The sequence below is a fragment of the Mercenaria mercenaria genome, chromosome 12 (assembly GCF_021730395.1).
Source record: "Mercenaria mercenaria strain notata chromosome 12, MADL_Memer_1, whole genome shotgun sequence".
Classification (NCBI taxonomy): domain Eukaryota; kingdom Metazoa; phylum Mollusca; class Bivalvia; order Venerida; family Veneridae; genus Mercenaria; species Mercenaria mercenaria.
In genome coordinates this window covers 38,392,420-38,409,764 of record NC_069372.1, presented here as the reverse complement: position 1 = coordinate 38,409,764, position 17,345 = coordinate 38,392,420, and the positions used below count along the sequence as shown (strand labels likewise).

The following is a 17,345-nucleotide window of genomic DNA, read 5'->3' as shown; positions in this document are numbered from 1 at the left end:
ACCACATGATTGATCATTGCCAGACTTGGTCTGTTGTATTGTTGTAATGTCCTCTCATAAAATTTGTTCAAATGGTTCTCACGGTGACTCGACTGATTTTAGGGACCACCTAAAGAAGAAAAACCATTAAACGACGTCTCATGAATCTCCTGATGGAATGTTTCTAAACCTCAGGTCTGTAGCATCCTTATAAAGTCCTCTCCTACTTTGTTCAAATTGTTCTGCTTGACTGATTAGAAGGGCAGCAAGAGCTAAAAATAGAAAAACCTTTAAACAACTTCTCATCAGCCACTGAATAGACCATCACCAAACTTGTTCTTGATCTGTTTTAAGGTCGTCTTTCAAATTTGTTGAATTGATTTTGCTTGACTGATTTTAGCGGCCACCAGAGTTAAAAATAGACTGATTTTAGGGGTCACTAGAGCTAACAAGAGGGCCATGAAGGCCCTGTATCGCTCACCTGACCTATTGACCTAAAGATCATCAAGATAGTTTCATTAAGATAACTTTCCTTTGATTTGACCTGGTGACCTAGTTTTTGACCCCATATGACCCAGATTCGAACTTGACCTAAAGATCATCAAGATTAACATTCTGACTAAGTTTAATGAAGAAACAGTCATAAATGTGGCCTCTAGAGTGTTAACAAGCTTTTCCTTTGATTTGACCTGGTAACCTAGTTTTTGAACCAACCTCACCCAGATTTGAACATGACCTATAGATCATCAATATTAACATTCTGACCAAGTTTCATTAAGATATGATCATAAATGTGGCCTCTAGAATGTTAACTAGCTTTTCCTTTGATTTGACCAGACATGACCCAGATTCAAACTGGATTTGGAGATCATCATGAGTAACATTCTGACAAAGTTTCATAAAGATACAGTCATAAATGTGGCCTCTACAGTGTTAACAAGCTTTTCCTTTGATTTGACCTGGTGACCTGTTTTGACACAGAATACCAATATCGAATCATTCAAGATTTTTGAGGTACTTCTGACCAAGTTTCATTAACTTGGAACAAAATTGTTCCTCTGAGTGTTAACAAGCTTTTCTTTGATTTGACCAGTGACTAGTTTTGACCCAGATGACCAATATCGAATATTGTCTAAGATTATTGAGGTACACTTTGACCAAGTTCATTAAGTTGGCCAATTGTGACTCTAGAGTGTAACAACTTTCCTTTATTTGACCTGGACAGTTTTGGCCCCGTGACCCAATATCGAACTCGTTAAGATTTTATGGGTAACTTTTCTGACCAAGTTTCAATAAGTTAGGCTAAATTGTGACTCTAGATGTTAACAGTCAAATGTTGACACGACACGTACAGCCAAGGCGATACAAAAGCTCTCCTGAGCTTTTTGTAGGAGCAAAATAAAACTATTAAGCAACTTCTTTCTGAACCTTGATCGATTTACCAAATTTTGTCTGTAGCATCTTGTAAGGTCCTTTTCTCAAATAGTTCCACTGGAGCATACCTATTAAAATTGGTCATTAACTAGATATCATTTACTGTGCTCAACATGAGAACTATTATATGAAATCAATATAAAGGAGATGACTTTTAAGTGTCATAGATTTGGTCAGCTAATTGTTTGTTAGAAAACTTTTGAATTGTGTGACAGTATTGTCTTATAGAGTTCTTAAAATGTTAATTTCAGAGATACTTAAAAATTGATTTTGGTATCCTTTGTTTGTTTGTTTGTTTTGGGTTTAACGCCGTTTTTTTCAACAGTATTTCAGTCGATTTTGGTATCCTGGTTGCCCAACATAGATAGAGTTATTTGAGCATAAGGAATAAAATAGAATTGAATAAACTTTATTTTCAACCATGGCATATAAATCACAGTTTAAATTCTAAACAATATCAAAGTTGATTATAAAGTAAGGAGAGGAATGATACCAATATAAGATCTACTGTATTGTATTTGTCAAAGATTTGCATTGACAAGTATTTATTCTATGCTAACTAATGAAATACTGTATTCTATCAGTTAAATATTTTCATATCTCATCACTCACAATGTGTTGTGAAAATATGAAATCTATATTTTCACACTGTGAGAGATATAGCTGCGCCCCCTCATTACATTGTGTATGAATTTTAAATTAATTGCTTACAACAGAATGAAAATTGTAGTCGCACTTTGTTCTTTATAGTAAATTTTTCGATTCAAATTATTTTACTTAAAGAGAATTTTATAGTGTTATGCAGCAAAAAATAAAATTAAATGGAACTTTATATTGTATGCATCTTTATAATGTCACAGCACGTCTGACGTCATGCCTGTTTATGCGCATCTGTTTCCTGCACTGAGATTAAAAATAGTTGCAAAATGCACATCTCAACGTAATTGAGCATAAAATAAAAAGAAAATTTGTTTGTTTTTTCGTGAATATGGAATATATCTCATCTCGAAGTGAGAAAATTTTCACATTTTCACTCACGCTATGCGCTCGTGAAAATATTTGAAAATTTCTCACTTCTCAGTGAGATATATTCCATATTCACGAAAAAACAAACAAATATCCTCTATGTATTTTGCTGAAATTCATAAGAAATGCAAGTTTGTAAAATTATTATAACTTCCCTTTAACTACCATGGAAGTGCAACCAAGATATATTGAAAATAAACAAAGTCCAAAGGTATGCATTGTTTTGAAACTTGCCTTTTGTTTCACATACTTGAAATAACCCAATGTCTATGTAGAACTAGAAATTATATTGAAATCAAAAGAAACATACTTTTATATTAAAGGGAGATTGTTACAAGATTTTATAGAAATAGTAAAACATTCATTTCTAACAAGGATCTAACTCTGTTATAGGTCTGTTCCTGAAAATAAATCTCTATGGATACAGAACTGAAAAATATCATAAAATGTTGCTTAGATATGACTGACCACCTTTAACTAGGTAACATAAAACCAAATCTATGTTACTTACTAGTGCATATATTGAATAGTCGATAAATATATATGTTTCCATAGCTGTAAAGTATAAAGTGTGAATAAGTTTCCATATAATGGAATGACACAAAATTTAATGCCTTCCCTTGAAAACAGATAAAATAACAGCAATAAGGCAGGGACATCAGAACTTTTGGGTAGGAAGTGATAATTTAAGGGCAATAGTTTTAAGGATAGTAATGTGTTTGAGAAGGCAGTGATAAAGTAAGAGCAACAAGACAGGTGCATCAGAACTTTTGGGTAGGAAGTGATAATTTAAGGGCAATAAGCTTAAGGATAATAGTATCTAGAGGAGGCAGTGATAAAGTAAGAGCAATAAGGCAGGGACATCAGAAGTTTTGGGAAGGAAGTGATGAAATAAGGGCAATAAGCTTAAGGAAATAATTAGAGAGCAGTGATAGTAGGCAATAAGGCTAGGTATCAGAAGTTTTGAAGAGGATGAAATTAGACAATGATCTAAACAAATTAGATTTCTCGAAACCTGTAGTGAATTTGAGAACACTTTGAAAACATTACTAGATAAACAAATTGTAAAAGAGAGAACAAGAACAATTTAATAAGGGAAATTAGTATTTCAGGGAAGGCACTGACTGAGTGAATACAAAAAAAACTAAGGATATTGGTAGTTTTTGGAAAGGCAGTGATGAAAACACAATAATAAGATTAAGGATAACAATAAATTTGGGTACAACAGTAATGAGAACATAACTGTAAGATTAGGGATATTGGTAATTTTTGAAAAGGTGGCAGTAAGATTAGCTAAAGCAGTAACTTTGGGAAAGTCAGAGATGAGAACACAACAGGATGACAGTAATTTTGGGAAAGCTGGGGATGAGAACACAATAGTAAGATTAGTATAATAAAAAAATTGGGAACTACAGTGATGAAAACACAACAAATAAGAACAGGGATCACAGTCATTCAATAAAAGTTAGAGATGAGAACACAACTGTTAAGAGTACTACTTTAGGATCAATGTCATTCAGAGAAAGGTAGAGATGAAAATACTACAATAATACCTTGGAGAGTTCATGATTGTTAGAAAAAATAAAATGTCAAAATTAAATGGGTATCTATTTTGAATGATATCATTTAAAAAAAAAGCATGTAAGATACATACTGATATCAATGGGCACTGCACTTATGCCAGTATAGAATTTGTTCCATCCATTTTTTTGTTCCATTTTAGATGAAGTAACAATAGTTGTAAAGATGGCAGAAGCAAATGTTAATGATTCAAATGTGGATGGTGAAGAAGAAGTTCTGACTAATGGTTTAGATGATGAGAGTGAAGAATCATTTAAAATTGACAGGTTTGATTCTTCAGCTGTCCCTCATAGATCCATGTCCGATGCCGAACTTACCGAAAGAGATATACATCGTGTTATGTTAGGAAACGCAATGTCATTTGAAAGCTTTGATGATGTAGATGATGAACCACCGTTGTCCGGAAAACGTGTGTCTGAAAGTTCAAGAGTTTACTTTGATTTGTCCAACATTGACTCAGAAACAGAGAGCATCAGCACTGCGTCAAGTGCAATGAAAGATGTCCGCTATAAGTTGCGTATGAACCAAGCATTACAAACTATACCACAGAAAGAAGTCCTTGTTACGAAAAAGACAACTAAAGTTTCATACAGCTCTATGAGCTCTAGATCATATTCAGCAGATGCACTTGATGATATCGATGAAAGTGGTGATTCTGTTGAACCGGAATTTGCACCGGAATATGTTGACGTTCTGCATAATGAGAAAGTTGCTTCTAGTTTTTATAGTAAATATCCGTTACTTGTAAGCCAAAGTCCAGGAGCATCTGACAGCCATGCTGCGTGGCAGAACAAAAATAACCTCAAACTGAAATATCAGCAGTTTTGTGCTTCTCTTGAGAGAGACATTTCTGAACTGAAAAGAGCAACTGGAAGTGACGAAATTAAACCTTTGAAGAGTATTCTTGAGGCCATGACTGATGCATGGAACTTTCCCGTATATGGGAGAGACTTGGCTTGTGGCCTATGTGATATAATAAGAAATGAAAGTGTACTTAGTCTGCTGGTTAAGAACTGTGACAATGAAAATCACGATGTCCTTCTGGCCTCATCTACTTTATTAGAACAAGTTATGTCCTTGAGAAACAGAGAGACAGTCACAAAAGAAGGTTTGGAGAAAGTCGTAAAAATGAGCCAGAGAGCTATCGGAGTTCAAAGTTTGGCTTTAAGTACTGTTGGTATTTTGGAAAATTTGTTTAAAGTTAGCGGAGAAATCTCAACCTCAGTGATTCAGCATGGTGGTTTAGATTCAGTTTTGTACTGGTGTCGTAGCAACGATACAAAGATTTTACGGAAGTGTGCAAAAGCATTGTCAAACTTGTCCCTGTTTGGTGGACCAGATAATCAAGAAATCATGACTCAGCAGAAAGTTCCGGAATGGTTGTTTCCCCTTGCGTTTTCTGAAGACAAGCACGTGAAATATTACGCGTGTTTGTCCATCGCAGTTCTTGTCGCAAATAAGGAATTAGAAGCTCAAGTTATTAAATCAGGGACTCTAGATCTTGTGATACCGTTTGTATCAGCTGTAAAACCAGAAGAGTTTGCAAAAAGTGATTATGCTCATAGACAGGGTCGCGACTCTGTATGGTTGGAAAGGTTGAAACCATTATTGTGCAGCAGACGGCCAGAAGCCCAGGCATTGGCTGCATTCCATTTTGCTATGGAAGCTGCTATAAAATCAGAACAAGGCAAAAACGAGGTAAATTCTGTTGCATACATTTTTTTTATGCCCCGGCATCTACTGATGCGGGAGGCATATAGTGATTGTCCTGTCCATTCGTTCGTCTGTCCGTACAAGGTTAACCAAATGGGACCGTTACGTCTAGCATCAATACCCCTTACTAGAATGACTTGATACTAATGCAGTTGTAACCTGTGACCATTCCTCATCTTCAGACATCACCTGACCTCAGTTTGACCTTGACCTTGACCTCATTTTGGACTTAGTTTGCTTTATATGGGCCATCTCTTGGTTAACCAAATGGGACCGTTTCGTCTAGCATCAATACCCCTTACAAAAATGAATTGATACTAATACAGATGGAACCTGTGAACATTTCTCATCTTCAAACATCACCTGACCTCAGTTTGACCTTGACCTCGTTTTGGACTTAGGTGCAAAATCTATCAACAAGGATGCCACTGCCCCATCAAGCATTTATTGAACGCAGCTCCTTGTTTTTTTAACAGAATTGAAGAATTTATTTACATGTACATGCAGTTGCAGTCAGTTGCAATGTAAGCTACCCTGTTTTTTTTTCTGGATTTTTACAGGGTTGTTCTTTGCAAGTTACTTAATTGACACAACATATGACCTCTAATGTTATAGTTTTATGCTCTACCACCTGGACTGAAGGTGCAGACTTGTAAATGGCTTAGTTGAAAATTAATTGAACACATACCGGTTCTTCAGAATTCTTGGTCTGAGAACTTTCAGGTTTAAAATGATACTGTTTAATATGTAAGGGTAAAGGTTTTTTATTTAATGTAGATGGTCGAATGGATCAAATAACTTCTTTCCAGCTGAGCCCACATCATTTGTCACCTCCAAGACATCAAGGCTAGGTCTATATAACTAGTGGAAATTGTACCAATTTAGTCAGTACCCTACACTGAATGGTGTATGGAGGACTTGCCAATAGGGCAACTTCAGCTATTATTTTTACCTGCCCAAACCCAATTTTTGGTTGCCCAAATGTACTATAATGATGTGAAGAGATTATTGCAATACACTGTAGCAAAAAAGTAGCACATGATTTTCTGAGAAGTATTTCTTTGGATTTTTCATATATTTCAGTTGCATGAAGGCAACAGTTACAGTTTTTGCCTGCCCACACTCCACTTTTACCCATCCTTGGCACAACTGGGTATCAAACCTGAGCCACTAGCACTGTGGTCCACTGCCCACTGACTCCCTTAGGGATTCCAATGTAGGAATATTTCATGATAATATTTTTGATTTCAAGTATTGGTTCAGTTCCTGTGACCAATGATAATATGAGACAGGAAAGCCAAGCCAAAATGGAGTCTTCGGAAGTGCAACTTTTTACAAAGGAGGGGAAAGGGGGACTATTGCTAAAAACGCACAGGAAGAATGGTGTATCTGAATACTGTGAAATCATCAATAATTGTGGGGGACTAATTTCAATGATTTTGTTGTTCCGTCAGTCCACAAAATTAAGTCACAAAGTACACATAAAATTCCCATTCATGTTGTGTTCAAAAATTAAAATCCATGTGTTCATATCCCTTCAAAATTGCTGTTTTTGTTAAAACCATTAAAATACATGCCCACGGAACTATATTATTGTATAATAGTACAGTTTGTGCAGAAGTAAATTTGAAGTGTCTTTGCAGATTTTTTATGACATTGGTGTGATAGAGCCACTGAGGAAAGTTGCGAGCAGCCCAAATGCTGTAGCATCACGTCTTGCAAGAGAAGCGTTACAAACAATAGGGGAGGAAACTCCACACAAACTTTCGCAACAAGTACCACTGTGGACAACTGAAGATGTGTCTCACTGGGTATCAGAGGTAGGTAGGACTGAAGTTGTCTTTCATATATAGTAATTGTTACAGGTATTATTCTAGCAAACAGGACTTCAGAAATTGCCAATCTCTCAGTTTTAGACCAGTTTTTCACTTTTCAGACCCATTTCAGATTTATAATTTTGAAATAAAAAATCAGCTTCAGTAATTGAAAATTACTTTTTTCAATACTGTAAGTGTATTAATATTAGCGGAGTACTAATTTTCGCACTATTAGCGGGATCGGGTTTGCACTAATTCATGTCTAGCACTAATATTAGACTGAAATGAAAGGCTTTTCTAATAAAAAAAATAACATTTATCGCATCGAAAATACTGTTATTACAATACAACTGAACACAGAGAAATACATATCTATTGTGTAAATATGACAATAACTGCATTCTTAACTGATATTCTGCAGAAAGTTTTGAATATAATGATTAAACCTGTTTGAACATTAGTGCAGAACTCATATAATTTGTAAATTAAGTTTCATTTTTCGATCTTCGCCATTGTCCGTAAACATCGTATATAACACCTTCGGAGTAGATCGCCAGTTTGTCTGGTTGAGCTAATTTCTAACATTTTACTGCTTTGAAAGCCAAGTGTGAATTTGAAAACAAACAATTATCAACATGCTGCACTGTATTCATGTATAAAGTTACAGTATACAGATTAACACTGATCTAAACGAATGTACATTTATTTGCGTGTCTGGTCGATTTAATAACATTATCAATATGAGATTTTTCCGCAGTTAGAAAAGAAAGAAAAAGAAAACAGATCAACATGCACAATATCTATATTGCTTATTATTTAAACAAAAAAGACGTAATCCAAATGCAAATATTATTAAGTAATATTTTTAAAGAAAAAAAAAATGAGTATATATAGTTCCAGGCAAAACTGTTTGACACAACGGTCACGTTCGGGCCATTGCTTATTTTATCGGAAATTTGTGTTTCAGATTGGCTATTTTAGCGCTGCTGATACTGAGCTAATACAAGTACGCGCTAATAAGTCGAAACTACTCAATTTAAGGCGTTTGCGCTAAAATTTAGCTGCGCTAATATAAGTACACTTACTGTACAGTATTTGATACAGTGAAACTGTTCACTTTTACAGTGACTGCTCAAGCACCAAATAGGCTCTATCAAGCACATTGTGGTCCCTGGCTGTTTTCAGTATATTACATGTGCATAGGAATTATTGAACTATGGGGAATGGAGGATTTTACTTAAAGTCTCTTGTGATCTCTAACAATCATTGTTTTACTATACATGTTGTTATCTGTTTTAAAAAATTCCAAATTTTGATGTTCATCTGCATGCATGTTCTGTTAAAGATATACGCTTTCTCTTTGTATTTTTTTACTGCAACTACCAGTAAACGTTTGATATACAGTCAGAAGTGACTCACTTTGGGTGCTAAAGGCAGGTGACCACTTAAGAAAAGTTGAAATTAGAATAGGAAGTCAGTTTGTGGGTGTTAGCTGAGTTACTGCTTAAGGCAAGTGTCTGCTCAATACAGGTGGCAGCTAAGGCAGGTTCTGTTGTACTTAAAGTCAGCATCACATTCAGAATTATGAAATAGAACAAAGATTAGCAGCCTAATGATTTTGCTTCAGATATTGTGCAGATAAATTAGTCTGTTAGAAATGGAGAGGATGCAAGCATAATATATTAGTAATATAATGATGTAATTACTGTTCACATTGTATCATACATTGTAACTGTATCCTATATAATAAGTTACTAAATGGATGAATCAAGTGTGGGCATATTGATTGATATACATCAGCCAGACATAACTGTATATTGATAAATATAAACATGATTCTCATCAATATACCATAAAGAAGATAGACATCCAATGAGTATATACACCTGTTGCTAATGATATTAGGCACATGGCTTGAAAAATGTTTAGAAAGAGGAGCAGCAGTCTAGTAGTGAAGGTGCCAGCTGCACAACCTGGAGGTCATGGGTTTAGAGCTTCACATGGGTCACAAGCATACATACTTGTCTTTCCAGGAAGCAGACTTTGAAAACTGGGTCAAGTATACCTTTAACCTTTAGCCTGCTGGCGGCAAGTGATTCTACCTTTGCGACCAGTGCAGACCAAGATTAGCCTGCACATCCGTGCAGTCTAATCATGGTCTGCACTGTTCGCTATTTAGTTGGCAAATTTTAAGTAAACACCCCTTTGAATAATAAATGGTATTGCCCAAATTGAATGATGGACCAGTTCATTTTAGAAATTTAGCAGGGTAAAGGTTAAGGAGTACCTACTCATGTTTAAGGACTGTAAGACCTCCTCTTGTAGAGAGGGATCGAAATTACGACCCCATGATCAGTAGATCTGCGCTCTCCCTATTGAGCTAAGCAGGGGGCTCCCCATGTTTGTCAATTATAAAATCTATTATTCATTGCAGATTGGGTTTAAGGAGTATGCACCCATGTTTGAGGATTGTAAGATAGATGGTGACCTTTTGCTACAGATGGATGAAAATGACATGATAGAAAGTATCCAGATGAAACCTGGAATGATCAGAAGAAGGTTTGTTATTCTTTACTTAATATACGTGTACTTTAAGCTTAGTAGGTGGCCAAATGGTTAAGTCACTAGCTTAGAATCACTTGCCCCTCACCACTGTGGGTTTGAAACTTTTGGACTCCTGGTTTCGTAGTCAAAAAGTGTTACCACTGGACCATGATTAAGCTCTATCACAGTAACAGCTATTATATTCTAGGTTTAAACATCCCACAATGCTTCACAGTTATCACAAATACTGAAATAACCAAGATAAGTAAATCTTACGTCAATTTAGTATGTCTTTTTTTCAACTTAGTCATCAGACTTACTTGAAATGTCAGACTTGGTTGCTTAAGCGTTGTCTGAAAATAATCAAAGTATATGGCCCTAGTTCATCTTAGAAATTGTCAAAAAGTGGAGCCTGTTGTCTTACTGACACTGCTGCTTTTGTTATATTCTTTGGTCTCTACTGTAAAAGCAGAAATTTTCACGAAGGTTTAATTTTGACCATATTCCCGAGGCCTTAGATCTCACAGAAATTAATCCTCGCGTAAATTTTCACCATTACCATATTAATTTTGAATTTAAGTATGATGCCATTTTTACAATTTCGTGAATATTAAACATCGCTAACGATACTCAAAATTTTTATATTCCCGAAATTTTCAGCCACCAATGTTCTTTTACGGTATCTTAGACCATAAAATTATATGTACTGGTATGCCTCTGTGGAAGAAAAAATGTCACCATATACATATAAATTCCATTTTCTTTACTCTAATTCTAGATTTAGTATTTTGCGTAAACGTAAATCTGTTTAAATGAATTTCCTTTTAAGGTTTCAACGAGAACTTGTCAATTTGAAAGTAACTGCAGACTACTCGTCCTATGATCCTACAAAGATTGATCCATGGCTGATGAGTGTCCTTCCAGAACTATCTCAGTACACATATGCCATGCTGAGGAATGGCATGGATCGAACATTGTTGTCAACAACAACTGAAGACGAGTTAAAAGATGTTTGCGGTGTCAATAATGGAATTCACCGGAGAATTATTATGCAGCATTTAAATGGTAAGGCAACTTTTGTGAACATGATGATATTATCTTGGACAGAATTTGGAAATATTTAGGATCTTTTAAGTTGCAAATATGTTTATTTGTACTTTTAATATTGATCACTTAGAATTCAAACTATGCTTCAAACTTTCTTTCAAAAGTCTCACTTTCGAGATTTTCAAGCATGTATAGAAGAAATTATGACAGATTCTGTTTCAAATTTATTTTTGAATTGTTTGAACATACGAATAAAGTACAAATAAATATAGTTGGATATTTTAATGTATAAAATATACATCTTTTCTTTTCAAAATTGTAAATGAGTTTAAGTGTAGCATGGTATATATTAGTTTTGGTTTTTCTACATTATGCAGACCTTAAACAGCTGTAGAAAGCTTATTAAAACAAAGCTATCAGATAACAGCTGAAACAGAATTAAGGCAAAAATGTTGGTTTTGGTACAATTCAGTAAAAAATTAATTGTAATTTATTGTTAGCCAGCATTTTTTATGGGTGGGCATATTAAAATCACGCTGACAGTGCGTCTGGCTAGTTCTTGTCCAGGCTGTAACTCTTTCATCCATCAAGGGATTTTGAAATTACTTGGCACAAATGTTCACCAGAATGAGATGACGTGTCATGCGCAAGACCCAAGCTCCAAAGTCAAGGTCACACTTAGAGGTCAAAGGTTATCATGGTCTGTTTCGTGTCCGGTCCATAACTCTGCCATCCATGAAGGGATTTTCAAATAACTTGACAAAAATGTTTACCATAATGAGATGATGTGTCATGTGCAAGATCCATACACCTACATCCAAGGTCAAGGTCACACTTAGAAGTCAAAGGTTAACAGGGTCTGTTTCCTGTCAGGTCCATAACTCTGCCATTCATCAAGGGATTTTGAAATTACTTAGAATAAATATTCCTCATAATGAGGCGACTTGTCTTGGGCAAGACCCAGACACATAGTTCTAAGGTCAGGGTCACGCTTGGAGGTTAAAGGTTAACAGTGTTTGTTGTTTGTGTGGTCCACAACTCTGCCATCGATGAAGGTCAAGGTCACACTTAGAGGTTAAAGGTTAACAGGGTTTGTTGCTTGTACGGTCCACAACTCTGCCATCGATGAAGGAATTTTGTAATTACTTGGCGTAAATGTTCCCTATAATGAGATGAGGTGTCATGCACAAGACCCAGACCCCTAGCTCCAAGATCAAGGTCACACTGAGAAGTCAAAGGTTTTTCTTGTCTGGTTCATTACTCTGCCATTTATCAGGGGATTTGAAAACAATTTTAAACAAATGTTAACCGTATTGAGAATGGCTGTCACGCTTATGACCTGGGTCTGTTAGGTCAAGGTCAAGGTCACGAAATGATATGTGATTTTTTTACGCACACAGCTGTATCATTCTTGAGCATGCTTCGGGGGCATTTGTCACCAATAATGGCAGCTCTTGTTTATTATTCTCATAATGTGAAATTCTAGCAGCATTTTGCAGATACAGCTGTGTGCGTAAAAAATCACACATCATTTCGTGATTGGGGGTTTGGGTCTACTGACTTTGGGGTCACCAGGTCAAAAGTCAAGGTCACAGGGGCCAATGTTAACTTTTTGCATGAAGGCACTTTACTCGCGGACCACTGCATCCAGGACCTTCAAACTTCACATGCCGATAGTACTTATTGAGTACATGACCCCTATTGACTTTGGGGTCACCAGGTCATAGGTCAAGGTGCTGTGGGTGCATTTGTCACCATTAGTGACAGCTCTTGTCTACGTATGTAATTTGTACTTAACAAGAAAGAAAAAGTAAAGTGAATACCACAAAATCAATCAAAGCATGATCATTCTAAAAGTTTGTGGGCCAGTCTCAGAATGCAACTTTTCCATTGGTTAATTTAAATATCATTCTCAAAGGTAACCAATCAGATGCTTGGCTTTTTAGACTGGTCTACAAATTCAGCTTTTTTTTAAACTTTTGACCATAATATAGTTTCATTTTATCCTGCGGCAACTGTAGTTATTAACAGAAATTAAATAATACTGTTTTGAAATCTTTTTTTCCCTTGTAGTGCCTGGTAAAAATCATTTTGCTATTGTGGATTGGGTAGTTTTTACAACATATTGTCACTGATTTTCATAAACAGAAGAAAACACAGATTCAAATCATGCATGAATATTTATGGAGCAATATCTCCAAAAGTATAACATGTTGAACTGAAATTCTAAAAAATGCTTTTGGGACAATTTATGTATGTAAAGAATTGGAACCACTGTCTAACACCTGCATGATCGTAAGAGGAGACTAATAGCGTTACACTTGGATTTACTGTATCTATATCAGGTTCCAGCAGGTAGTATTTAAAAAAGTTTTGATTCAGTACCTCATATTTTCATTTTGATTATAAACAGAGACAAAAGCTTTGTCTAGTTTGGCATCTTATAACTAATTCTTAACTTTCAACATTTATATGTGCGCTCATTTGAGTCGGGTGATAAAAGTGAAGTGAAAGGTACCCAATCTGCAGTACATGTATTTAGTTATTTGTTGGGATATATTTTATGCATTTATGATTTTGACAAAAAAGAAGAGCTTGCTTTTAGAGCTTTCAGGTGTGAGTTGATCCATTGCAATGTTCAGCAATGCTATAGAATGAAACATTTCACAAGACAAGATAATCTAACAAGTTTTTCAGGAAATACAAGGCTTAACCTTGATATACATGTTTGAAGGCTCAATAAAAACTTAAATCTGTAATATTATTATATATATTATACATAGTTACCTGATTTATCAGTTGACTGAAGTATCTCGATTACGCAAATTTTAAATAGTCTTTGCTTGTTACTCTGTGGACGTACCGTTGGGGGAGGTAACTAGAGTCACGGGTTGGGAGTACACTATTCATGCTGCTGTATGCATATTTAACAGTGCCAGAGCAAATGAAAATTAAGCATTTAACAGTCTAAGTCTCAGAATTTAAACAATCCGGTTTATTATATAGATAAATTTCTTACAGCAGCCAAGTTTTTTTCCCCAATAAAAATGTGAGCAACACTGTGCGAAAACCAACGTTAGGGTTAAGTGACCGGCAGGGATGCAGATCAGCACCTGTATGCACCTGATAAACAAAGAGTATGGATCAAGATGCGAAGCCCTAATGTTGGTTTTTTGCACAGCAGCATTCAATGTTTTTGCTAAATTAAGAGATTGTGAGTGAGCTATTTGGCTTTAAAAGAATAGGAAGTCCTCATTCATCGCATAAAAATTAATACAACTCAGACAGTTTGCTAAAATACATTTTTAAATTCAGAGGAACATCTTGACTTGTGAAAATTTGTGCTTTTATGTTACTTACGATTTTTATTTACCTGTTTAATGCTAACAAAGTTTGTGCAAGTTATAAGCATGTGCGTTTTTAGGGTTGGCTATTGGAACAGAAAGTGATATCACTCCAGATGCAAGTAGTTGTAAGTTTTGACTGAAATTAACATTTTTTTTTTACATGTATTTGTATTGAAAAAAGGTAAATGGACATTATTTTGCTTTTGAAAAAAAGACTTTTTCAGCATTTTTTTTTATCTCAGTTTGATGGTTCGCGTGTTAACAGTTTATTCTGTTTCAAAAGAAGTATTGGAACAAAAACTTTCGACTTCATCCTCTAATGTTGACAAAGTCCCCATTTGTATTTAAGAAAATCAGATTAAAATTTGGCAACAACCATGTGGATTGAAGGTAATTTGGGCAATTTTATATGATTTGGTATTTAATATTGGTTATTATATCGGATTGTAATGTAAGGGGCTTTACTAGAATATAGTTATAATTTTATATGAATGACATTTCAGTGTTTTCTAGCTGATTTTATTTTTCGTTTTTTTTTTAAAAGCTAAAACTGTTCCCACTTTTCAAAATTTCAAATGAAACGATGTCCATGAATCTTAAATTGTTGTAGATTGCACGGGCTATGTTGTTATGTATGTGTAAAGTAGTTGCATAATATGTACTTTAGCTTGTGTATTGGCGCACTGGTATATATGACAAAATTTATTTTCTTCAGCATGTTTTCTTGATATATACTATAAAGTCATTATTATTAGTGGCAAAGTAATTTTTATGGATTTTTTAGTTGTGTCAATCCATGAAATCAGATCTCATTTATTTTTACCTTTCAAATATGAAATCCATGAATTCAGTCCCTGCAAAATATATGTTTTGACAGAAACCACAAAATTTAATGGGACAGAATTAAAGGATTTCACATTTCTGTGAACATTGCATTAATAGAGTACTTAATAGCTGTTGATTTACACTTAATATGTAAATAAAAGAGGGGGTGGGGGGTGGGGGGTAAAGGGGTGGGGTGGTAATTTTTATTATCCCCAGCCAAAGGTAGAGGGGTATTGATTTGGCTTTGTCCATCCGAATGTTTATCTGTGTGTGTGTGCTTAGAATTCAAGAATATTATAGCTAGAATCACCAAACCTCACATAATGATTAACTAGTGCATGACCTTTACTTACATGTACTATTATTCCCCTTGATTCAGTCAAAGCAGAGGTTTTTTTTTATTAGCTCACCTGTCACAAAGTGACAAGGTGAGCTTTTGTGATCGTGCGGTGTCCGTCGTCCGTCCGTCTGTCCGTGCGTGCGTGCGTGCGTGCGTCCGTAAACTTTTGCTTGTGACCACTCTAGAGGTCACATTTTTCAAGGGATCTTTATGAAAGTTGGTCAGAATGTTCATCTTGATGATATCTAGGTCAAGTTTGAAACTGGGTCACATGCCATCAAAAACTAGGTCAGTAGGTCTAAAAATAGAAAAACCTTGTGACCTCTCTAGAGGCCATATATTTCAAAAGATCTTCATGAAAATTGGTCAGAATGTTCAACTTGATGATATCTAGGTCAAGTTCGAAACTGGGTTACGTGCCATCAAAAACTAGGTCAGTAGGTCTAAAAATAGAAAAACCTTGTTACCTCTCTAGAGGCCATATATTTTATAAGATCTTCATGAAAATTGGTCAGAACCTTCACCTTGATGATATCTAGGTCAAGTTCGAAACTGGGTCACGTGCCTTCAAAAACTAGGTCAGTAGGTCAAATAATAGAAAAACCTTGTGGCCTCTCTAAAGGCCATATTTTTCATGGGATCTGTATGAAAGTTGGTCTGAATGTTCATCTTGATGATATCTAGGTCATGTTCAAAACTGGGTCACGTGCGGTCAAAAACTAGGTCAGTAGGTCTAAAAATAGGAAAACCTTGTGACCACCCTAGAGGCCATATATTTCATGGGATCTGTATGAAAGTTGGTCTGAATGTTCATCTTGATGATATCTAGGTCAGGTTTGAAAGTGGGTCACGTGCCATCAAAAACTAGGTCAGTAGGTCAAATAATAGAAAAACTTTGTGACATCTCTAAAAGCCATATTTTTCATGGGATCTGTATGAAAATTGGTCTGAATGTTCATCTTGATGATGTCTAGCAGGTTCGAAACAGGGTCATGTGCGGTCAAAAACTAGGTCAGTAGATCTAAAAATAGAAAAACCTTGTGACCTCTCTGGAGGCCATACTTGTAAATGGATCTCCATAAAAATTGGTCAGAATGTTCATCTTGATGATATCTAGGTCAAGTTTGAAACTAGGTCACGTGCCTTAAAAAACTAGGTCAGTAGGTCAAATAATAAAAAAACCTTGTGACCACTCTAGAGGCCATACTTTTCATGGGATCTGTATGAAAGTTGGTCTGAATGTTCATCTTGATGATATCTAAATCAAGTTTGAAACTGGGTCAACTGCGGTCAAAAACTAGGTCAGTAGGTCTAAAATTATTAAAATCTTTTGACCTCTCTAGAGGCAATATTTTTCAATGTATCTTCATGAAAATTGATCTGAATGTTCAACTTGATGATATCTAGGTCAGTTTCGAAACTGGGTCACATGCGGTCAAAAACTAGGCCAGTAGGTATAAAAATAGAAAAACCTTGTGACCTCTCTAGAGGCCATATTTTTCATGAGATCTTCATGAAAATTAGTGAGAGTGTTCACCTTGATGATATCTAGGTAAAGCTCAAAACAGGGCCACGTACCTTCGAAAACTAGGTCAATAGGTCAAATAATAGAAAAACCTTGTGACCTCTCTAGAGACTATATTTTTCGATGGATCTTCATGAAAATTGGTCAGAATTTTTATCTTGATAATA

At 35.4% G+C, this 17,345-nt stretch overlaps 1 protein-coding gene across 6 annotated transcripts in view; it reads left to right on the top strand.

Annotated features, from left to right (window-relative positions):
• Positions 1-17,345, top strand: part of LOC123533651 (NAD(+) hydrolase sarm1-like) — a 79,380-nt gene that overhangs the window by 41,835 nt on the left and 20,200 nt on the right. For 5 of the 6 annotated variants that reach the window (XM_045315392.2, XM_045315387.2, XM_045315386.2 and 2 more), the window contains exons 2-6: positions 4,163-5,718; positions 7,377-7,553; positions 9,985-10,109; positions 10,924-11,159; positions 14,566-14,613. In XM_045315392.2, the coding sequence (XP_045171327.2) occupies positions 4,163-5,718; positions 7,377-7,553; positions 9,985-10,109; positions 10,924-11,159; positions 14,566-14,613 (2,142 nt within the window). The remainder of the gene's footprint in view (positions 1-4,162; positions 5,719-7,376; positions 7,554-9,984; positions 10,110-10,923; positions 11,160-14,565; positions 14,614-17,345) is intronic. The other variant, XM_045315391.2, reaches the window with a different exon arrangement.